This window comes from Calonectris borealis, chromosome Z (assembly GCF_964195595.1).
Source record: "Calonectris borealis chromosome Z, bCalBor7.hap1.2, whole genome shotgun sequence".
In the NCBI taxonomy this organism is placed as follows: Eukaryota; Metazoa; Chordata; class Aves; order Procellariiformes; family Procellariidae; genus Calonectris; species Calonectris borealis.
The window spans coordinates 63,508,620-63,532,857 of record NC_134352.1 but is presented as its reverse complement, the minus strand read 5'-3'; the positions used below and the strand labels follow the sequence as shown (position 1 = coordinate 63,532,857).

Here is a 24,238-nt window from a genome sequence, read left to right as displayed (position 1 = left end):
TGGCAAATTGATTATATTGGATCACTCAAATCCTCTGCAGAATATTGATACATCCTCACAGGAGTGGAAGTATTCTCAGGCTTGCTTATGGTAACTAAGTGTCGGAAAGCTAATAGTGGCGAAATAGAGGATGAGGGCTATTGTCTTGGTTCTCGAATCTACCTACTCCTGATGTTATCCAAAGTGATGATGTCTCACATTTTTTATGTAAGGAAGTACAAGATTGGGCAAAACAAGAGGGAATTAAATGGGTATTCCACACCCTATACTACCTTCAATCAAATGGCATGGTAGAAAGAGCTAATGGCTTATTGAAAAGGAATCTCAAACCACATGAGGCTCAATGTGATATGAGACTTCCCAAAGTGCTCCCCACCAATTAAATAATCGATACGGGCCTACTGGAAGCCCTGTAAGCTGAGCATTCTTTGAAAATAACTGAGCTTAGCATTCCACCTACTGGGAAAAGAGAATATCTGACAACATTACAGCCAGGACAGCCTGTGATGGTCAATCCACCGTCCACTGGCACTGTGCCTATGACTTTAACTAAACCCTGTGGCCCGCTTGCCTGGGAAGCTACCGATAGCAGTGGAGCAAAACATAGAATTAGTGCACAATGGATTTTTCCTTCTTTTTAATGGGGTAACCTGTTCGGACTCTCCCCACTGAAACAAGTCTGTATTTTTCTCTTACAGCACCCTGCAAGATGACAAACAGAAATGCTGTGTTCATGTTACTATTCCAAACCCTAACAATGCTACTTCTCCTAACCTGTGGTCAAAGAACCCTAGAGCGGCCATGCTCTCAAACTTGTCTTAAGTACACCAGGAGTATGGGAACACACTCTAGTAAAGGAGATCTAAATCTTTCCACTGGTCATGCACGGAACTAAAGTATACTTAGAAAATGAATGGAGCCGGGGTAAAGATGAAGATGATAATAAAGTTTCCCAACTTCAGGGAATGGCAAGGAAAGAAATTAAAATAAGATGCCAGATGATCAATGGGTCTACCCGTGAGAAGGCATCTCAGATTTCTGTGTACAACATTACATCAAACCCAATAGCCAAAGATAGGAAACTTTGCGCCCCTGAAAGATTGGATTGTTGGTACAATTTCACTTTAGTACAACCTGTTTTTGTAGTCTGCCTCTGGGCTTGCCATAGTGTTGGACTATCATTTTTTAAAATAGACATTACTGAGCCTAGTACAACATCCACCCCAACTGTAAAGGATAAGAAAACTCTACCTCCACAAATTTCTGAAATTGGACTGTATGTGACCAAAAATACAGGCCAACAATGAGTGTTACCTCATCCATCATGGTCTCTTAAATGAGTAGAACTACAAATGTAGATGCAAATTAATATTGCTACAATCAAACTGGCCCGTTCACCATTCCCAAGTACATCCTATGCAGGATGGTTGGCATGGTTACATGGGTGAACCCTCACCTCTCCAAGATGAACAAGGAGATAGGTGGACGGTATTATGGGGACAGAATTGGGAGTCTTATAGTGTAGATGTCAAAGTATTCGTAAATAAACTGAGCACAACAACAAGTGATTTAAACAAATTAGAACACCCATTGCAATCTTCTCTATTAGCATTGGGAACTAACCAATTGGTCTCATCTGCCAGTAGGAAAGAATTAATGAAAGGGACCATCAATTGATTGTGATTGCACTTGCTGCAGCCCAAAAAAACATTTCTCTAGCTCTCAGCTGTATCCAAGCTCAACTGTGGATGCAATCTATGGCAGCAGCAATTATAAAGGAAGGTGAAGAGGGCACCTTACCCACTGAAATTCAAAAGGTAATTTGGGATAATGCAACTAAATTTGAGAAAGAATTCCAATCCTGGTTGTATTTAGTCAATTTCACTTACGACTCCATCAATAATAAGGTAACAGCTTTTGTCTTAACCATACGCAATGCTTCACTAAATGCCACATACCAAATTATTGCGTTAGGATTAAATTGCAATGGAGCTATACTCTATCCATTAGAACATAGAGTGTGGGCCCAACAAAACGGAAACAAACGGCAAACTGTTGATGTTAATGCAGGCATTGTACGGGAACAACAAGGATTTATTTGTGAGAGTAACACCATCAAAGCCCAAGACATTTGTCTTGACACTGAATTAAATATTTGCCATTTTGAAATATACCCCAATGAAACCCCTGAAACTGTACTTGTATATATTGGAAAAGGACGTGTTTGTATGAGAACGCTTTGTGATTTTATATTTGTAGATAACATTACTGTAGATACAAGCAACTTCTCAAATATTTGTGTTTGTAACTTTACTAAAATTATGGGATGCGACTTTAATTATTCAGCTCCAGTTACACCTTATCAATAGTTACAATCTAATTTTATGTTGAGTCAAGATTTATTGCCTACCTCCATCAGAATGAATCTTACATTAGTGAAGAAACTACTACAACATGATGACCTGTGCCAACTGCTAGAACATATCCGAAACAATCGACACAAAACTCTAATCACCGTTCACCATGATACAGCGTGTCTTGGAAAGAGTGAAGAAGGACAGAGAGTACCATTGGTGCGAAACTCTTCTTGGATGGTCACCAACAGCAATGGCAGTGTTTAATCTTCTGCTTCACCCAGTTGTGATTTTACTAGTTCTAACTTTAATGTGTCTATTGCTTATAATTATATTGTATATAAAAGTTTGGTGCATGATAAAACAAATAACACAACTCCAACCACCCAAAACATACAAACTAATACATAGCACATAGCAATGTTTCACTATCTACTTGCCGTGGATCTGTAAGCGCATAAATTATCAATATACTATCTATGGCACAAAGGCAAGAGGTGACTGTACCACCACTCTGTGAGAAGGCGCATTCACCTAACCACAGTGCTGATCAATGTGTGACTCCAGCCAAGCTTGGAAGAAACTAATGTCTGCAGTTGGTTTATAAATATGACTCTGAGTCAATCATCTTACCCCCATAAATAGTGGGCAGCCCAAGAGCCCCTGGAGCTCTCCTGCACGACAGCAGGCTGTATGCCAGGATCTCCCCCTAAAGTAGGGACGCCTCTCAAGGTTACTCCTAGAGGTTGAGAGATTCCTCGCCGCAACAGATCCTCTGTAAGTGACTAATGGCATGCTAAACTTTGAAATCTTAGCTAAGTGACATAAAGGATTGATTGCACATATATAATGCTTTAGACATAAACCGTTGACCAAGTCTGGGACTAGGATTGGATCCAGCCGCACCTAGACTCCTCTCTGAGAAGGAGTTTATACAGCAAGGGGGTGCTTTCTGAACCTCATGGCTCAACGGGAGGGTCTCCCTGACAGTTTTAGAATCATTAAGGTTGGAAAAGACCTCTAAGATTATTTGTCTGACCGTGTCCTCTGTGCAATAAATAATGAAGTGTACCTTGCCATCGAATCTTGTTAACTCACTCTCTTACATCAATAAGCGCATTGCTGCTTCTCTCTTATGAGTGAAGTGCATCTCCTCTCTCACTCCATCCGCGACAGCCCTGAGGAACACTGCTGGTCGCCAGCCAGAGGTAGCCCCCTCTACACCCCCTTTGAGTCCTGACCTTCAGCCTTTGCCCAGCGCACCATGTACCTGCTCCTCACAGTGGGACAACATGTCCAGAAGGATGCTGTGAGGGACAGTATCAAAAGCCTTACTAAAATCCAGAAAAACTACATCTACCGCCCTCCCTTCATCCACTAGGCAGGTGACCTTATCGTAGAAGGATATCAAAATAGTTAGACAGGACTTTCCCCTTGTGAACCCATGTTGGCTGTGCCTGATGATTGTATTGTTCTTTAAATGTTCTTCAATAGCAGCCAGTATGATCTCCTCCATAGTTTTTCCAGGTACTGAGATTAGACTAACAAGTCTGTAGTTTCCTGGGTCAATACAAGTGCCTATGTCAGGGCTACAATAAGATCCCATGAAAGTTGCTGACAGAGGTTCTAACATGACCTTTTCCACTCCTCCCTGTTTTCTACCATGAAGTGCAATCCTAATTGAATCTTCATTTTGCAACTCTGTTTAATCATTGTTTTGCTATGACAGTTTTCAAGAAAAGTGTATCTCGAAAGTTTAAGTATTAATTACAAGGGTATGACGTGCTTCAGTAAAGCTGCAAAGAAACATAAAAACCTCAGTCTAAGGTTAAAATTATACAAAATTTATTTCTACTTATAGGATTTTATCCAGAGTCCTAAAAGGAGAAAAAGATTGTATTTTATGCATTTGAATATGCATCTTCATTTATTTATTCAGATTAAATAATAGTTTAGAACATTGTTTATTACTAGCAAGCGATTGTTAGTAATTACACAGTGATTAAACATCTGAATGTATTCAACAGATACATCTCTGAAGAAAAGTGCTCTTTTTCTTAATTATTCAGTCAAGTGTATTGAATTAACCATCTGAATACTCTTACTAAAGTCACACAAGATGGAGATTTATCAGACCTACATATTTCACCCAACCAGCCCAATGTTTAACTATTGATACTTCCCAAATTTGGGGTCCTCATATAAATTCTATTTAAAGGTTCCTATTTAGAATTTACAAACAACTAAACAGTAAGCCAGCATTGCCTTTTTGCATGTTCCCCAAAATTTGAGGGATACAGGAGCTCACGTTCACGCACTCAGCATCACTCAGTTCATTTCTAATTCAAGCACATCAGTTTCCTAATGATATCCACAAATGGGGAACAACTGTAATTTGCAAATATAAAATTCCAGGGTAAAACTAAAGGGTGTTGGGAACTAAAACTAAAGGGTGTTGGGTGCTGGCGTGTTGGGTTGACGGTTGGACACGACAATCTTAGAGGTCTCTTCCAACCTGTATGATTCTATGATTCTATGAGTCATATAGAGTTTCACAAACTACATATACACTGCTTAAGAAATAGTCCAAATGGGTATTGAAGTTACACACTCCTCCATTTTGCTGTCTATGTTAGTCATTTATCAGTTGTGTGGCAGGACTGCATGTAACCTTTTTGCTATACATAAATGCAACTTTTCAGTATTTGCTAGACACATACTTCAGAATACAGCTTCAAAGATAATAACAATAAAACTGTCAGCTTTAGCGAATAAGTGAAGATAATTTAGATTCCTCCTTTTGCAAACACACCATATCTTTACAGAAAGATAAATATAAATATTTTGTGAAGAATAAAAAAAAAAACACTCTTACCTTGACATCTGATTTTAACAGTGTTTCCGTTCCTAGAAGCGCTATCTCGCTCTGACACTTGGTAGAAGACAAAACACAAACAATGTTTTCTTACTCTTCCCTTTTGTAAGAAACACGATACTTAGAAATTCCAACAAAAGTTGTTTAATATAGAAAAAAAAGTTTTGACTTGGCTCCTACCACATCCCTCAGAGCCTGACCCAGAACAGCAAATTAAGAAATATTTCTAAATCATACCACAATAAAAAAGTAGAACTTCAATTAATTGAAAAACAGAAAAGTAGCAGCTAACAAAAGATGTATGATTTCAGGAAAAAGGCAAGTCATGAGGGAAAAGCTGATATGGGGAAAGACACTGAACAGATGAACAACATGAGAAACTTGGAAGAGAGAGTCATGGGCAAGGCTGAATAGGGAAGCTGCTGAGAAGTTAACACACTTGTTGCTACTATTCTGGCTCTCCGAACAGAGCAATCGCATTATAATACACATTTTCAGTTTTAACTCATTTAGGGCTATATACTGTACGGTTCAGAAATGGTCTAATTTTTAGAATTGCACTACATCAGCTCCAATGACTGCAATGGGATCTATATCAAGTCTGAAATTCAGGCCACCACAGATATCCAAAGCTTCAGCAGGAGACACTTGCTAAACTCTTTCTTGTTTTATAACTGTCAGCAATTTAACCCGCCCCATAACAGGGCAGGATGTATTCCACTAAGCAGTAAAACTACTAAGCAGTACTTTCGAAACTTTGCTGTTAACGTTTTGGAACCAAAACACAATACAGGATTTCTCCAATAAAAACTGTTAATGCTGACACACAATCATTGGAACATTACATCATAAACCATATAACCTAGAAGCTAATTCAATGACAATTAGTTGTTTAAACTTTTTGCTGAAACGTGTGCATCCAGGATGCCACAAAAACAAAGTAATAAAAATCCTACCGTTTTTATTAACTTCCAAAAATAACGCACATTATCACTTCCTGTATTGTTTTGGGGATGCTGGGAATGAGATACAAGATATCAAAGATTTTCAATTAAATTCTAGTTTCCTTTCTAATCTGAAAATTTCAAAGAAAGTTCACATCCTCTGAAGTGGTGCAAACAAAACTTATGTTGATAACCTATTACAGTACTTCAGAAACCTAGACACAGGATTCCCTGTCACTTTTTCAATATTAAGATACGTTTACATGTAACAACAAATAAAATCACATTAATCTTTTTAAATCTAATTCTGTAAAATTATTGCACTGTGGGTTGTCTATACTTTGTTTGACTTTAAGTTTGGAAATATTTTAACTTCAGTTTCAGATACTTTCAGTGCTTTGAATCTACCACTCGGAGCTCAAGCAAATAGCATATAAATACCACATCAAAATGAGTGAAGCAATTAAGACTCAAAATATAATCTAGAACATGACTTTTCATCAAACTCAGCAGAATCTTATAGGATGCACAGCATTCTCTCAGAACTGTTAAAAGTTTATCTTTCCTGGGATTCCAGGAAAGTAAATAAAAATAACTCGCTCTAAAATGTTATTATTAGCATATTGCACCATATATCAAGAGAGATAAGTTTTATTCTTGAGGATGTAACTGTCAGTTTGCATGAGCATACACGAACATCACCGTTCTAAGCCTCTTTCTCCTCCCATTCTCTCTCTCTTGTGAACAGCAGTTGAATCCCATCTTGTATGAGGCTAAAGAGAGAGGAATCTCAAGTCTCAGTGCGCTGATAGTACCACAACACAAGTAAATTGTTGAATTTTCCTAGTTTTAATATATAATTCCATTCTATTTAACTAAATCATAACATCAGCACTCTGTAAACAAAGTTTGACACTGCAAGGCATTCTTCACCCCTGCCACCACTTCTACCTTTGGCCTTTCTGAAGATCTTTTCTTCTTCCCCCCACTTTTTTTTCTTCTTGTTTTGTTGCGGTGGTTTCTTTGGAGCGGGTGAGGTAAGCATGCAGTGAAGGATGGGGAGATGAACAAAAAAACGCTGAGGAAAGTTTACAACAAATCTAGTCTATCACTTGTGATTTGCATACCTCTTCCATCTGCTTCCAAATACTCTCACATTCATCCAAGAGTTCTTCCTTGACATCCACAGGACAAACTGAGTCACTGGTGATTTCTGGTAAATATTCAGCCTATTAACAGACAAATAGAACAGTTATCATGTTAATCTACAATAATTATTAACAGGTTACTGAATCATACCTGTTACTTCAGGTCAAATATGTAACAGAGCAATCCCTCTGAATACAAAGCTTTCGGTTAACTCCCCTATATTTCTAGACAGCACCCAATCATTCAGTAAAATCAGCTACTATATTACTACACTAAAATTTGAAGACACTAATAATGTTTTTTAAAATTGAATCACAAGGTCCTAAATTTTCAAAACTGCTTCAATTATCTGCAATGGCGTTTTTTATTTTCTGACAACTTTAATACAGAAACAATAAGAGAATCTCACATCTACAAAGCCATGCTTTTCTTCCATATATCTGCAAAGTTCTTAAGCATAGTTACTTCTGCTCTGTCTTCCAATAAGTGTCCTAATCTATTTCTCCTTATGACAACTTGAATTCAGAATCTTTTTGATTAACAAATTAAAGTGTCCTGGAGGTTACCAGAAAAACAGACAAAAGAACCTGAAAGATACGAAGGCAACCAAGGAAAGAGGGCACCAGGACAGCCAAAACAAAAATCAATCCAAGTTAAATTAAAAAGTTTGAGAAACTGTTGGGTCAGATAGAAAACGCACAAATTCAGAAACTTAATGCTAGTTAAATCTATAAAGAGATACATGAACGACAACAGCAATTAAGAGGGAAAAACAAGAAGGGCCAAAATGGCACTCAAAGGGATTTTTTTTTTAAGGTAAAACAACCAACAGGAATTTCCTAGACCTACAAGATGCAGGAAGCCTTTAAAAATACTTAAACGGATCACTAAGACCACCAAATACTTAGAGAGTAAAAAGAGACATTAAAAAAGATAAAGATCTAAAGAAGAAATAAACATCTCTATCTTCTTAATGATGCACAAATTCCTAACTCAACCTTTTGTTCATTTTCAGAAAAAAAAAGCAGCGTCAGAGAAAATTATGTTGGAAACCCAAATAATTTAAAATGAGTGAAATATTCAACTAGTACCTCAAAGTATGCCATAGCAGAGTGGCTAAGAAAAAAATCAGAATGTCTCACTGAACACTGGAAGTATTCTAGAAAACCGAAAGGTAGCAATACTTCTATTAAGCCTTCCTAGAAAATTTGTTGCATCAATAATTAAAAACAGAACACTGGAAAATCTGGATTGCCGTGTGATCTGATAAGATCTAATAAGCACAATGTTTGCAAAGGAAAATCATTATCTTCTTAAGTCTTGAAATGTCTCCATAAAGGAGAACTAGTTCACATAATTTATTAAGACTTCTGAAATGCCTCCAGCGAAGTTGCCCACAGAAGGCTAATAAAGAAACTAAGTAGTCGTGAGATGCAATGTACTTTTCTTCTCAGACCAAAAATTGTCAAGAAGACAAAGAAACTAACAAAAAAAGCCCGAACGGATAATTTTCATCATGGCAAAAAGGCTCAGCAGCAGAGCTAAGAGGACCTGAATGAAAACGAAAAAAAAGGGGGGGGGGAGGAGAAAAAACAAAAACAAAAAGATATAACCTTTGGAAATTTGGAAGGAGTCTTGGGATGTAATAAAAAGTTCTATCCCCATGTCCCCCACAATAATACAATCCATAAATTATATGAAATACATCTGAGTACGTAGCTAAAAAAAACCCCAAATGTTTAAATAATTATAATGGTTTTATTATTGTTGACCTTCAAAATTTCCATGATTGATTTTACACAAATTTTCAAAATGTACATATTATGAGGAGATACTACAGGTCTCCGCAGTGCAAACCAAACTGACTTGTGGTCCCTAATACTGTGCTGTTAATTACCTTGTAAAGCATAACCATCAAAGTGTCATGTTCAGATATTTTTCCTTGTAGCTTGCGGTTTTCCCTATTTCTGTATGATAAAATTAGGTTTCTATTTGTACACCATACCTGAAAACTGAAGACTTGTTTTTGCGTGTCATTAATATTAATGCATTCCAGTTTCAACATGTTATTCCTTCTTACCTCATTTTAGAACTACATAATTAGGTAAAAAATACACGTAGGGATAAGAGGGCATTGTAGGCTCTAAGCGAGCCAAGCGAATAGGCAAGCTTTATGGGAAATGTTTCACGTCAACAAAAAAAACCCGACCAAATACCGAAAGAAATTCAGATATGAGAAAGGAAAGTAACAGCAGCCCTAGGAAAACTGATAGGGGGAAAAAAAAAAAACAAACCAGAAAGCCAGGAGTACACCCGAGGAAGGAGAAGAACAAAAGCAGGATACAAATAACGTCACAGAAGAGGTTAGACAGGGAGCTCCCATTCTGCCAGACATAAACCCCAGGACTACACCAGCGACAGGAAAACCGGGGAGAGGAGGTTACTCCTCTCAGGCTAGGGCTGAACGCAGCCGTTTGCCAGGCGGGCAAGGCCGCAGGGGCCAGCCCGCTCCCTGCACAGCAGCCTCGCGGTCCTAACGGCCGCGAGCCTCCGCGGCTGCTCCGCCTCACGGCCGAGGAGCGGCTCCGCTCGGTCGCCGGGATCCGGGAGCGCCCCTCGGGCCGGCGGCGGCGCTCGGGGCAGCCGGGTAGGCAGCCGGGTAGCCCGCGGGGCAGCGGCCGACAGCCGCCCCCTTCCCGCCCGTTACCATGGCGGCTCCGTGCTCCGCTCGCCTCTACCCGGCCCGCGTCCTCCTTTGCGCGCGCTCCGCGCTCACTGGCTGCGCCCCGCGGCGTCACTTCCGAAGCGCCCGGCACGGGGAGCGCCGCGGAGAAGTGACGTTGGGCAGCATGGCGTCGTCCGAGTCGGAGCGTAAGCGAAAGCAGCCCGAGGCGGCGGGCGGCAGCGAGGAGGCGGCGGCGGCGGCGGCAGACGAGGAGGATGAGGAGGAGCGCTGGGTCGGGCCGCTCCCGGGGGAGGCCGCGCAGGCGAAAAAGAGGAGAGGTAACGGGAGGAGCGGAGCTTTCGCCCGCCTGCCTCTTCTCTGGGGAGCGGCCCGGGAGGCGTCCGTGGCGCTGCCTCGGCCTGGGCCCGGAGCGGTGGGATCACCTCCGGGCCGCAGGCCTCGCCGGGAGCGGGAGCAGCCCCAGCCACGGGGTGGGGGCGCCTGGCAGCGGGGCCGCCCTCGGGCGGCTGCCCTGCGCCCTGAGGCGGGGAGGGGGCGACGGGCGGAAGCCCGTTGTCTGGAGCGGCGTCTTGTACGGGGAATAACCGGGCTGTGGAGGGGTGCAGAATTACAGACCGGGGACACCATATTTCTGCTGCTTCTGGAAGACGCCCTCAGGCTACAAGGCCCCGCTTTGCAGCGTCTGCATTGCGCTTACAGCTGAGGAGTCAGCTGTCCTCTGGGTCTGAGCTGGAGGAGCAGGAGAAGCCTCTAGGCTGTGCTTCGGCGTATGGTGTTGATGTGTCTGGCAGCTCACAGCTCTCTGGGTGTCGTTGTAAAGTAAATGTGAGTTTAACAATGTTCAACAGATGCAAACCTGCTGGTTTAGTAACAAATGCCATTGTGGGTGTTAACGGTTAGGATGTAAAAATCAGCGACAAAAGCAGAAAATCAGATTATTTTCGGTGGGTCAGTTGAACAATTAAATAGGTAGGTGCTAGCACTTAGAATTTAAGTTATGATACGTGCGTGGGACCTTGAATCTCTTAACAACAATAGGTTTGGTTTTGGAAGAAAATGAGGTGCGGATGACCTTCTGTTTTCTGGCAGTAGCTTAAAAATTGTTGTATTGATATATTTTTTTTTGGTATACATTCAGACAGCCAAGGTTGCTTTAAAGGGGGCATCTGTATGGGTTAAAGCAGAGTTTAAGTGGCTTTAGTCTACCAAGAATCCTGAGTACAAAACCATAGCAGAAACCCCTTTTATTATATTTGCACAAAATCCTACCATATTCTTGACTAAAACGGGAGTAAGCTATTCAAGGGTAAGTAAGGGAGACCAGAAGCTAGATGTACCTTTATGAAAAAAAAAATTTCCTGATTTCTCTTTTATTTTGTTTAGTTCTTGAATTTGAACACGTTTATCTTGAAAATCTGCCATGTGCTTCCATGTATGAACGCAGTTACATGCACAGAGATGTCATTACACATGTAGCATGTACTAAGTAAGTGTCTTTTTTTTCTACTGTATCTCATTGTCAGAGTTGTATTTTTGTATATGCTAGGAAGTTTTCATTGTAGAAGTTTTAATAATGGAAAGTTACTGTGTCCAGAGGTGGTATTTTAAGGTTTTTTTTGAAAACTAAGTGCAAAGGAAAGGATTTACTGAGCAGCAAGATAAAAATTGTTTAAATAGACTAAAAGAGGGTATTAAAATTCTTATTGCCATGTGCAGTATATACAGGAATAAGAGCAACTGACTGCATCTGAACAAAATACGATTCAGCAGAACTGCACAGATTGAGGAGATAGCTTTCTTCTCTTTTTTTTTTTATATATATATATATATATATGACACTTACATTAGTAAATAGTAACTACTGTGAAACCAGACCTAAAATAGGAGTAAAATTTACCTACTCAAAAGGGATAGTATTATGTATTTCAGGCCGTTGACTTTTCGTAGATTAATCCAGAGTGCATTAAATACAAGCATTAAAATACTTGTTTGCTTTTCCGGGAGTGGTAGTACCCATTCAGACAGACTGTCACAGTAATTTGTTTAAAGTTCATTCTCTACACGGTGTTAATTATAGTGCAAATTACTGCCCCAGAGTGGTGTGAAAGTGCATAATATGTGTATCCTTTTGTTTCGTTGTTTTTCTTTTGTGATTGTAGGACAGATTTTATTATAACAGCCAGTCATGATGGACATGTAAAATTCTGGAAAAAAATAGAGGAAGGGATTGAGTTTGTTAAACACTTCCGGAGTCACCTGGGTGAGAATTTGCTTTTTCTTCTCTAAAGGACCTCACTTTTTCCTCCCCCTTGCTCTTAGTGTTTGAAGAGGGAGTGCAAATAAAGACGAGAGGGGTTCTGGGATTCATTTACTGCAGTCAGGGATTAAATGATATCTGCCTGTCTTCCTTCATTCCCCTGTCCTGTTATGTTTTGCTCCCAAACTGCAGGAGGGATTGGGTGAGAATAAAACATGTGGGACTCCTCCTGCAGAGATCCCCTACATCCTTTGCATTGCCTTGTGCCCTGCCTATGGGGAGAATGCCTAGGACATGAAGAAACTATCTGTTTAAAAATAAGTGAACAAGGTACATACCAGGGTTCATAAAATCCAGAGAACTTTAAAAAGATGTTACTTTAAGTAGGGTTACCTTCATCCCGTATCCTTTTTTGTTTTTTTTTCCTCTGTAGTATGGAAAAAAATGGTTATTATAATACGGAATTATTGCAACTGTAGAGTAAATTTTGCATCATTGTCATGATTATCAACTGAATCGCAATTACGAATTAATAATTTTAACCCAATTTTCTGAGTTAGTAAGTACACATGGCTCTTCTGTACTATACTAAGCATTAAATAGGCTGGACAGAAAATGAGGTTCTCCTTGCTATTAGAAATGATGATATGCCTGATGGAAAAAACCAGTTTGATATGTAGACTGTTACAATAAGAAAAATATTTAATAATAGATATTAAAAGTACTGTTTCTTTTCAGAGTTGGAAAAAAATGTTATGATGGGTTCTTGATCTTAACTATCAGCTTCTCATTATATACAGAAACAAAATGTGAGAACGAAGGCTACCAAGCAAAAATAAGGATTGTGAAAAAATTATGGAAGACTCAATTGCAGAGTAATTTTGAGTATTATGTGTGTTAATAGCAGGACTGTAATAGTCTAATAGAGTTCTGCTGTTTTTTCTTTTTTGAGGTGCAAGCTGAAGAGCACATAACTATTTACCATAGCATAATAATGTTCTCAATTTTTTTTAAATGAACATTTTAAATGAAAGTAATTGCCATTATAATCTTTCGTTTAGGTGTATGGTAACTAATTTAGGTGTGTGGTGACTAGTTCATTATCACGTACCAATTCTAAACAGTGATGGGGTACAAAGTGTTGTTTTGTGGATTTTTTTGTTTTTGTTAAAGCCAGGTAGTTTTTTAAGTGAAAAAGGTGGAGAAACAGCTGAGAAACAGGTTTAAAGCTCTGTAGGTTTTTTTTCCTGTGGAATATTGAAATGAAGGATGTCCCTTTCCTGTGTATTAATAGTATGTTAACTTTTTAAATAGGTGTTATTGAGAGTATTGCTGTTAGTTCGGAGGGGGCATTATTCTGTTCAGTTGGAGATGACAAAGCAATGAAGGTGTTTGATGTAGTCAACTTTGATATGATCAACATGCTGAAACTTGGGTAAGTTACTCAGTTCTTGAAAATGTTTGTTTGGGATTATAAGTGGGGGTTATTTTGCGAAGAGGTAAGTCAATAATTTGGGTTTTTTGAGTTTTTTTTTCCCCTCGATCAGATGAAGTTGATGCATTATCCGAAATGCATCCAGTGGCTGGAGACTGCCTGACTGAATAGAAACGTTTATGACTCTGTATGCAACAATACATGAGTGAAGTAGGTCTGTGCCTTTCCTCACTGTGAAATATTATGCGCAAAGCTGTCGTGTTTCTCAAAATACTTAGCTAGGCATAACTTTTTTTTCTGTTGATTGGCACTGAATTTAAAAATTATAGCCAACTAATAGTTCCAGTAAAGAAGGAATTTGGCCTGTATGTATTGTCTTATTTGTTGTCATAGGGATAGAAATTTCCTTCTTCTGTTACAATGTTGTTGTTTTCCTTAGTCTTGCTATTGTAGGATTTTTGTAGTAATACAGTATCTAGCTAAAGAATCTGGGAGAAATAGGAATGGATGTTATTGGAATTATAACAGTACCAGAGAAAAACAAGCCCCACACTGTTACAAGGGTGCATTTGGAGGGTTGGAGGATCAGTGAATGCTGTGCCAAGAATGGCAGAAATACTGATTTTTCCACAAGCCTTTTAAAATTAGAAAACTTCTTCCTCATATTCTACTATTTGTTCGTTAACTGTGAAACTGACTAGAAGTATAAACTCAGGGAAAAAAAAAAAGCTTTTCAGAATGCCTTATATTATCTGTTTTTCTGGTTATAGTTTTAGTATTGTACCCCAGATAACGTACTTAGCCTATAGGAATTGATTCCCTCTTGGCTGTCTGCTGTGGCAAAATTCGAGTTAGCCTTAGTCTTTTGGTTTTGCTCGTCTTTTCTACTTAGCAGCCTTGTATTGTCACTACAAAATTGGTAAAATTATAGGGTGAAGTAAAATTAATTTAGTATTAAGAAAAACTTAATTTGATATTACAATAGAAGGTGCTTTTTTCTGTTTGAGGATTCAGGGAAAACTGGCGTAGAATTTAAATCAATTTTGCTTCAGGGATACCCTGAGAATGCTACCTATAACATTTTTCTATAGTATGTTCCCTGATTTATCTTTAAATAGTTTTTTTTCAACCTCGGTAATCAAGACCCTCCTCTCCCGTATATATTTTTTTCAGAGGTAATTGGGTTTTACCTGAAGTGAATTCTTTAAAGAAGAAGAGAACAGTATACAGCTGTAGTATAAGCATTGTCCTGAATAGCCTTTTAAAAATTGTTTGTTGCTCTATCTTCTGCATTACTGTTTATTGAGCAGATAGTTTCTGTTGACCTGCCTGAGAATTTTTTCATGGCTGTTTGCTCAGGCTTGCAATGGTTAATGTGGAATCATAAGTTCTGTGTGGTCTTTTCAGCTCACATTATGTTGCGTTGCCTGCTTTGATAGGTATATGCGGGTACTTTGGTAGGGTTGATTAGCTTTGCCTCAAATTCTTCAGATCCTTTCAGTTCTAACTAATCTATACAGTGTGGCTATCTGCAAATCCCCATGCCTTATGCTTCCATCAATGATCTGGAGAAGAGTGGCTGTTTCTACAGGAACTTTGGGTAATGATGCATAGATCAATGGGACATCATATTTATTTATTTATGTATTTTATTTGATCCTGTTCTTTCTAGTGAACCTGAGACAAATTTCCGATTATGTTTCTCTTTATGAGAATCTTTACCAGACAGGCATCGAAAATCCAAATTATTAGTTCTGTCATTTGTCAGTCTTTCAGTATCTGTTAGTTTGATTTGTGAAAGGATACTAAATATGAGTTTCCTATGGAGACTGTATAATTTCTTTGTGGTTTGTCATTTAGTTTCTGAGTTCTGGTTCTCAAAATCTTTGCTTACAGACTTTTTTAAAAACAGACATAACTTTTATTAGTGGCCATACCTCTGGCTTTTATTTGTAGAGTATGTTTTTGCTAGTAGTAAATGAGTTCCTTCCTAAATGGATTCAGAATGCTTATTGAATATAGGGTGATTGTCTTAATTTTACTTATATTGCTTTTTGGTTTTGGTTTTGGGTGTTGGGTTTTTTTTTTTTGGCAAGACGTAGTTGAACTTTTCTGTTAAGCCTATGGCAAAGATGCAGTTGTCTTCATTTCCACTGAAGCGTTAATCACTTAACAGATGGAAGAAAAATGCTATTGAGTTGCAATAGAAAAATGCAATAGAAGTTCAGTGGTAATCATTAATGCCACTTGTGCTATTTAGCTGGATTTCCATCCTTATTCTTCTTTTATACCCACCTACGTTTGCTTTCTATCACAGCCTGTTGACAAAACAATATGGGAGCAACAGAAATTGGCTGAGCCATCCACTGAACTGTGTTGCTTGCAAAAGCCTGGTTATAACACTGTTGAATTTTAGCAAGACAAATATTAGCAAGACTAGTAAATAAAGTTCAAAATTTGCTTCTGATATTTGATTTCAAGTTTATAGCATAACGATTCTTATCTAAGTAACACTAGTCCTTATTTCTTGTTTGTTTTTGTTTGTTTGTTTGTGTTTTTTGTTCTCTTCTTCCACTCTTTGTTGCAGCTACTACCCTGGCCAATGTGAGTGGGTATATTGCCCTGGAGATGCCATATCTTCTGTTGCAACATCTGAGAAGAGCACAGGAAAAATATTCATATATGATGGACGAGGAAATAACCAGCCACTTCATGTTTTTGATAAACTCCATTCATCCTCTCTTACTCAGATACGGTTGAACCCTGTCTACAAAGTAGTAGTGTCTTCTGACAAATCTGGAATGATCGAGTACTGGACTGGTACTCCTCACGAATATAAATTTCCCAAGAATGTGAACTGGGAGTATAAAACAGATACTGATCTGTATGAATTTGCTAAATGCAAGGCTTACCCATCCAGTATAAGTTTTTCACCTGATGGCAAGAAAATGGCCACTCTTGGGTCTGACAGAAAAGTTAGAATTTTCCGGTTTTTGACGGGGAAGCTCATGAGAGTCTTTGATGAATCTCTGAGTGTGAGTTTGGTCTTGCTTCTCTTTTTTTGAGGCTTTTTCTCTACTTACTTGAATTTATTATCAGCACATTCACCTAAGTTATCATCTGTTTCTAAAGCTGAGCTTCCTTGCTATGTTTTTCTTGCACAAAAGGTTTTCCGTGTTCTCTTCCTTGCCTCTTGTATTGCTTTGCCCCAAAATAAATTCTTACGGATTTATTTTAGTTACATGGTGAAACTGAGTTGTTGATTTTCATCTGTGTTTTCATACTGCTAGATTACTTTTTACTAGAAAGCTATTACGGAAAATGCCCATTTCAAATAACATCATAATAATGAATTAAATTTGTCATCTTGTAAGAAATTTGTTAGACAGCTACACACTTGTCTTTCTTTGCCTAAGCCTAGTACTACAACATGCCTATTGGGTCATTCACATAAAGAGAGTATTACTTGTATTTATTTTAATTCTTCAGTTAAGTTTGAGTGGAGTAGTCTCACTTGAATTCCGTATTTTTTAAGCATGTGGATCAGTGTTTTGCTGGATCAAAAGTTTAAAGTATGTTCATATAATAGTGATTTTTTTTTTCCTTTTTTTCTGTAGATGTTTACTGAACTTCAACAGATGAGACAGCAACTACCAGACATGGAGTTTGGCCGACGTATGGCAGTTGAGCGTGAGCTGGAGAAAGTGGATGCAGTACGATTAATTAATATAATTTTTGATGAAACTGGACACTTCGTTCTCTATGGAACAATGTTGGGCATTAAGGTCATAAATGTAGAGACTAACAGGTAAGTTCCAATGACACACATTGAGATAAATATGTTTGTTTCAAAGTCTATATTCAGTCAAATTTATAGTATATTTAAAATTGATATGACTGTGGGGATCTTTAATCTTTTGCTGTTGTTGTTATTTGGGAGCCTTACATTAGACTGTAGATGAGATAATCCCATGCTTCGTAATGAGTCATTGCAGTTTAAAGCTTAGTAAAATGAGTAGAAAACATGGCAAGCATATTTGTATGAAAAAGGTGTAATCAATTCATCTCTGGCTAACTGGATGTGATAAAATGAAGTAAATGTGGATCATTCATTGGGAATTTATTATGTAAGGAGGCTGACTTGTAAATCATGTAGCAAGTTTGGATAGGGAGCATCATAAAAACAATTAGTAAAAAATTATTTTGAGATGTTTTAGAATTTTGCTTTGAGCCTTGCAATCAGAAAGGAGACATTCTCTGACTGTGAGCTGCTAACAGTAGTTACACCTTTTTACATCTTGTACTTCAGGTGTATTCGTATCTTGGGAAAACAAGAGAACATCAGAATGATGCAACTAGCCTTGTTCCAAGGAGTAGCAAAGAAACATCGTGCTGCAATTACTATAGAGATGAAGGCGTCTGAAAATCCTGTTCTCCAGAATATCCAGGCAGATCCGACAGTAATCTGCACAGCTTTTAAAAAAAATAGGTTTTACATGGTGTGTGTGGTTTCTCTTTAAATAACTGCATTCCTATATTGATGTTTTCTCTGCATTATTTTTTATTTTTCTCCTTGCACTTTTCCAGTGTTTTTTTGTCTTGAGTATTTGTGAACACAGCTTTTCCAGAGGAGTCCCTTTAATATTGCAAGTATATTCTAGAATTTTTAGCTTGAACTAGCTATAAATTGACTAGAAACAGCTTTAATTTCTTCATTATTGTTCAAGCAGTTAAATAAACTTGGATGGTTTTGGCTGTCTAAATTATAGTTCTCAGAGAACGTTACACGCTTTTGTTCTAGTTGAAAAAAAAAATTAAATAAGAACATTTAAAAAACCTAACCAGATCGTATAGTGATAAAAAAACAATAATTAACTGTATGTATAAAATATGTAATAAAAAATAACTAAATTCAGAGCAGCATCAGGACTTGGTAGCACCAAGGACATTATGGGCAACTAAGACAGGAGTTATCTTCCTGTTTAGAATTTAGATTTTAGGTAAGACATAATGAATAAGCCAAACAGACAAACAATTCCAGAGTAGTTAGTAATTGATTTGGGATGTGATCACCATAGAGGTTAGAGATCGATCTGTCTGTTGTTACTTGTGCTTGAATTTGATCGTGTTTTCCATTGGAGCAAGACAGAATACTTTCTAAAGCTTTGTGTGGTTAATGTGTAGTATATAATGGAATATACTACTCTGAACGATTTGACAAGTGAGGAGGAAAAGTTAGACAAAATCTGGAAACATTACTCACTGTTAGAGAAAACATGACTGTATGCATGCAGAAAGATCAGTGATTGTCGTTTGTTATGTAAGTGTACTAAGGCGGATGCTTGTGTACTCGTATATTTATTCTGTGTTTTCCTGTAAGTACTATAAAAATTACATTTCTGAGATTTCTCCTGTTTTGAGTTAAATTTGCTGTTTGTCTATAGTTTTGTATTAATGCAGTATTGGAATAAGAGGATTTAGTTTGACTTTGTAGTGAAACTAAAAGTTTTGTGATTAAACCTGCCAGTTTTGTCTGAATATAACAGAACAACTTGATATTCTCCACTCTTTTTTTTTTTTTTAAAGAAAAGATGCTGAACTACTGTGGGCTTTCTGTTGAAAAGGGGAAGAAGTTTAAAGAGAACAGACTGTAAAAAGTTATTTGGATTTGCATGTAGTTTTACTGGCATTTGTGACTGTGGAAATGCTGGTAACGCACAACACTGAAATGCAAGGATATACTGTCTATGGATTCTCTTCCTACATTTCAAATCTAGTTCGGTTTTCAGCAGCTTGAATAATCACATTAACAACTTAGATGCAGAGCAGTGTGTCAGGTAATGGCAAAAAAGAGAAAACCAGTTAACCTTCTGTTCTTTTGTTCTTCAGTTTACTAAACGTGAACCAGAAGATACGAAGAGTGCAGATTCTGACAGAGATGTATTTAATGAGAAACCTTCTAAAGAAGAGGTCATGGCAGCCACTCAGGCAGAAGGTCCCAAAAGAGTTTCAGACAGTGCCATCATCCACACAAGCATGGGAGATATTCATATCAAGCTTTTTCCTGTTGAGTATGTATTTGGTAGTTTTTCTGTTATTTCGTTTTTCCTTCCTTCTGTGCTTTTTGGTGGCAGTATCCAAGACTTAGATTTCAAGCTAGGAATAATTCGTTTCTTCCCCTTTTTCTACTGTCCTTGTTTCCTGACAGTTTCTTAATGCATTAAGCTAGGAATGTGACTCTTGACAAACACAAATAAAGTAGGGTAAAAATAGGTCTAAATAACAGTTGGGGGCACAGGGGTTTTTTTTTGTGGTTTTTGCTTTTATTTAATTATTGGTTCAGGGGGTTTATTCCTTTCTTTTGTTCCTTCTCTAAACCACAGACGTGGATAGGTCATGATGCTCTTCTGTGTAAGCTACATACTATTGTAAGGCAGTGCTGTTTGATTCCGTCTTGAAAAAGAATGATGATGTTGGCAGCAGCAGCAGATTTGGCAGTAGATCTGTGTAAACCAGAGGAATAGTAGTTTGCAACTTCCAAATGTGGCCATTGTACTACATTTTATAGTACTGCAGCTTCTTCAAGAGCAACATATAATTTATACCAGCATATAATATTAATGCTGTGTATATCCAAAACCAGGCACATAACATAGTACTGCTAGGTGCTTCACTGCAATGTTTTGTATGCAATTTTAAATTAAATTAAACAGTATTGCCAGGCTTGGTTATTTTTAGGTTTGTGCTTTCTTGTTCTGGTATTTCCTCCCAGCTGAGCTTTGAATTAAAAATCTCTTTAAAATAAATGGCATTAAAAATTTAAAGAAGAGCATAGAGGATGTGGCTGTGTATGCCCTTTAAATCTTTGGCCATGTGCTCGTGGAATAAAGTTGTGAATGACAATGTACTGCTCAGCAGGAACTGGGACTATAATCTTGTCTGTTCCATTAGTTATGCGAGTTAAACGAGAGGGTTTAGAGTATCCCTAATGTTCCTTGTCACAGCTAAAGTAACTCTACAGCTATGGACTCAACTTGGCTATCTTCTCATTTGCTGGGAAAATGTGTCTGACTGTCAATGTAGATCTACCCTGGCTACTAATCCATTTCATAAAACTAGTGGAAGAGCTATCGCAAAGAATTTTCACTTTGGTAGAAAATCCCTCCGAAGTAAAAAAATCAAGTCACAAAGGTGAAGGGGTTGGTTGTTTGGTTTTTTTCCCTTTTTATTCCACCTCTTCACCTTGCTTCCAAACAATGTTTGTGAGTAGTTTCAGAGGAGGATAACTGACGCTGCTGACTGCAAGTTCTAGAATATTAAAAAATTGTATTTGTAGATTTTACTTCTCGTATGCACACTGGACACCCTAGATATATAGCTTAATAGAATTATAGAGGTAAAAGAGTGAACAACTTTCTGCTTATGGAGCATACACTCCGTAATTGATTTTGTAAATAAACTATGTAAGTAGAAAGCTGGGGAAGGAACATCTAATCAGTAGTGTCTTGGACTAGGCTGTGAGGAAATAGATTTGGTTCTGGTCTGTCATGGTTTAGCCCCAGCTGGCAACGAAGCCCCACATAGCCACTTGTGCACTCCCCCTCGGTGGGATGTAGGAGAGAATCGTAAAAGTGAGAAAATTCATGGGTTGAGATAAAGACAGTTCAATAGAGACAGCAAAAGCCGCGCACGCAAGCAAAGCAAAACAAGGAATTCATTCACTGCTTCCCATCGGCAGGCAGGTGTTCAGCCATCGCCAGGAAAGCAGGGCTCCATCACACGTAACTTGGGATGACAAACATCATAACTCTGAACATCCCCCCTTCCTTCTTCTTCCCCCAGCTTCATATGCTGAGCATGACATCATATGGTATGGAATATCCCTTTGGTCAGTTGGGGTCAGCTTTGTCCCCTCCCAACTTCTTATGCACCCCCAGCCTGCTCGCCGGTGGGGTGGGGTGAGGTGAGGAGCAGAAAAGGTCTTGACCCCGTGTAAGCACTGCTCAGTCATAACGAAAACATCCCTGTGTTATCATCATTGCTGCTGCCTTCTTGTGTAATCATACAACTTCGTACTCCTCTCAAGTTTTTTTCCTTCCAGGTTTGAGGAGGTGGGGATTTGTTTTTTTCCTTGTTTGATGAAAGCCCCTTGTGCGCTAAAACACTGTTCAGTATAACAATATCTCAGCTGAAATCTTCACAGCCTTGCCATCATACAATTAAATATTTACTGTAGCCTGTATTTTCTGTTACGCGATCTTAGGTGCCCCAAAACAGTGGAAAACTTCTGTGTGCACAGCCGAAATGGTTATTACAATGGACACATATTTCACCGTATCATCAAGGTAACTTATAAAAAGTTAATTTTTTGTTGGTTTAGATAATGTATCTTTGTGGTCAGTCCTCTCTGTTAACGCTTTCATCTCCCTTTTGCACAAAGGGTTTCTGGAATGGCTTCAGAGTTCCCTGTAAAGTCTGAACAACTCTGAGGATCTAAACAGCTTTATCACTTACTGAAGTTGTTTAATAGTTGTTCTGCAACTGACAAGGTGGAAGAAATCTGGACATTGAGAGAAAGATCAATTCAGCAATCGTGCTTGAATTAAGACTTTGTTTCATGTCAGAAGGCATTTCTTGTAAGGCTTCTTATTTCTGTTGCGCCAGAATCAAGCTGATACAGCCAGGTGCTTGCAGAAGGTACAGATAGTCAGGTTTCTGTCCTTCACTAGCAGGAACAGTGATAGGCTTTTTTCACAAGTACTCAGTTATCACTTAAGGAAACCCTGAATGCTTCGTCCCTTATCTGCAGGATTTTAACACTTACATTTTGTTGAAAGGTTTGAAGCAAGTTTGAAAAAAATGTCACCTGGCATAAACTGCTTTTGCTTATTTATTCTGTGCAATGATGTAGTAACATTTAATTTCTATGCAGGGTTTCATGATTCAGACTGGTGACCCAACTGGTACAGGAATGGGAGGTGAAAGTATTTGGGGAGGAGAATTCGAAGATGAGTTTCATTCAACTTTACGACATGACAGACCATACACGCTCAGCATGGCTAATGCAGGACCAAATACCAATGGGTCTCAGTTTTTTATAACAGTAGTGCCAACTGTAAGTAATACTAAAAGCTCAATTTAAGGCCTGAGATGCTAACCAGATAGTAAAAATATTTTTTTTCTGATGGAAAAAGGAACACACTAGTACTGTCTAAATAATATTTTCTTGTTATTTTGCAAATAAATGCTGCAGCACACAATGAAAACCGTCTGTTAAGAAATAGAAAAGCATTTTTGTCAGCTGTGATCAAGAGGCCTTTTGCCTTTAATTGGAGTAGGGGCGATACCAAATTCGTAGTAAATCAGACATGTTTGCAATTGTGTATTACTAGAGTATTTTAGTAACTTGATGGAAATCTAGCTATTGCTTAGATTGTTTGAAGTCTTTGGATATGGTGCCAGGATGACTCCTTAATATTGCCTAATTATAGCTATACAAAGAAGCCAGTATTCAGGTTTGAAGACTTCCTTTCATTTGTGTACAATTTCAGAGCCAAAAAAAAAAAATTTTGGTATATGAATCGTAACAGATACAAACCAAATCCTTAAAGGTAACACTTACAGAAACTGCATTCTTATAAGCACTTACTTCAGAGTCATGTGTCTTTTTTTAAAACGCACCCATCTACCATAATTTTGAGGTTTATTAAGTTATATTAATGCCTATATTCAGATTGCTGATTGGGCATACTGTATGACTATGACTTTGACTTAAGTAGTATTCTGGACTGACACAATTCAGCTGTGAAAATACCATGAGATAGAGAGACTGAAACAGCATTTCTGTGAACTGAGAACACGCTTTAAAATAAGTGATGAAATGCAACTGCATTGCTAGAACTTGACCTCTTTATACTAAGAAAACAATTGAAAAGGCGAGTTTAAATGCATATGAATATGTATTACCTGCACTACAATATTTACTTACATGCTAATATTTACATGGTGTTAAGTTTCATAGTCTGAACATATAAAATGTATATCCCTGTTCATTTAGAAATTCTAAGTCAGTCTCCTCCTGGTTTGGTACCTAACCTACATGCTGCTTTCTATCTTAATATGCTTTTTCTTTCTCCTCCTGTGCCCTCAAACAGCCATGGCTAGACAACAAGCACAGCGTGTTTGGACGGGTGACGAAAGGAATGGAAGTTGTTCAGAGAATCTCAAATGTAAAAGTCAATCCCAAAACTGACAAACCCTATGAGGATATCAGCATCATTAATATCACAGTGAAGTAAGCTAGCAGTTGAAGGTTTCAGCTTAAGCAGAAAAAACTCAGCACCGTGGGACCCAGAAAGGGACCTGTAAAGAACAGAAACATTTTTGATAATTCCAAGGTATAAGAAGTGCCAGGACAGAGCAATCACCAGTTCTACTATTTTTAATGTACCTAAAGTGCCCTAAGTCTGTATTTCTGGTAACGTTGTATTTTACAGTAAAAACATGTGCATGTTTCTTACAAAGTCTACTGTTTTTCT

At 38.2% G+C, this 24,238-nt stretch overlaps 2 protein-coding genes and 1 pseudogene across 6 annotated transcripts in view; 2 read left to right on the top strand and 1 right to left on the bottom strand.

Moving 5' to 3' along the window:
* Positions 1 to 10,218, bottom strand: part of CENPK (centromere protein K) — a 31,061-nt gene extending 20,843 nt beyond the window's left edge. Inside the window, exons 1-3 of one of the 2 annotated variants that reach the window (XM_075138323.1) lie at positions 10,030 to 10,218; positions 7,301 to 7,402; positions 5,230 to 5,286 (exon numbers count right to left, since the gene is read on the bottom strand). In XM_075138323.1, coding sequence (XP_074994424.1) covers positions 5,230 to 5,286; positions 7,301 to 7,402; positions 10,030 to 10,032 — 162 coding nt within the window. In that variant the 5' untranslated portion in view covers positions 10,033 to 10,218. The remainder of the gene's footprint in view (positions 1 to 5,229; positions 5,287 to 7,300; positions 7,403 to 10,029) is intronic. The other variant, XM_075138324.1, reaches the window with a different exon arrangement.
* LOC142075492 (uncharacterized) lies at positions 1,326 to 2,772 on the top strand (annotated as a pseudogene).
* On the top strand, positions 10,169 to 24,223 carry PPWD1 (peptidylprolyl isomerase domain and WD repeat containing 1). 4 transcript variants are annotated; one of them, XM_075138303.1, is made up of 12 exons: positions 10,198 to 10,325; positions 11,392 to 11,494; positions 12,168 to 12,268; positions 12,458 to 12,595; positions 13,580 to 13,700; positions 16,288 to 16,735; positions 17,318 to 17,508; positions 18,010 to 18,199; positions 19,590 to 19,771; positions 21,964 to 22,045; positions 22,633 to 22,815; positions 23,855 to 24,223. In XM_075138303.1, exons 4-12 carry the CDS (start codon positions 12,481 to 12,483, stop codon positions 23,996 to 23,998), a joined length of 1,656 nt encoding a protein of 551 aa, XP_074994404.1. In that variant the 5' UTR covers positions 10,198 to 10,325; positions 11,392 to 11,494; positions 12,168 to 12,268; positions 12,458 to 12,480; the 3' UTR covers positions 23,999 to 24,223. The 4 variants fall into 4 exon arrangements, 3 of the variants coding, with proteins under 3 accessions (XP_074994402.1, XP_074994404.1, XP_074994403.1); XR_012671076.1 differs by lacking the exons at positions 12,458 to 12,595; positions 23,855 to 24,223 and adding an exon at positions 22,141 to 22,336 and having other exon boundaries at positions 10,169 to 10,325; positions 22,633 to 22,723; XM_075138301.1 differs by lacking the exon at positions 12,458 to 12,595 and having other exon boundaries at positions 10,172 to 10,325.
* Positions 24,224 to 24,238: the final 15 nt, after the last annotated feature.

What these genes read in the sequence shown, in the direction of transcription:
- PPWD1 (XM_075138301.1), top strand. Translation starts at nt 10,172, where the DNA reads ATGGCGTCGTCCGAGTCGGAGCGTAAGCGAAAGCAGCCCGAGGCGGCG. An exon ending in ATAAATGTAGAGACTAACAG is followed by an intron (nt 17,509 to 18,009) that starts GTAAGTTCCAAT and finishes CTTGTACTTCAG; the next exon opens with GTGTATTCGTATCTTGGGAA. An exon ending in TATTTCACCGTATCATCAAG is followed by an intron (nt 22,046 to 22,632) that starts GTAACTTATAAA and finishes ATTTCTATGCAG; the next exon opens with GGTTTCATGATTCAGACTGG.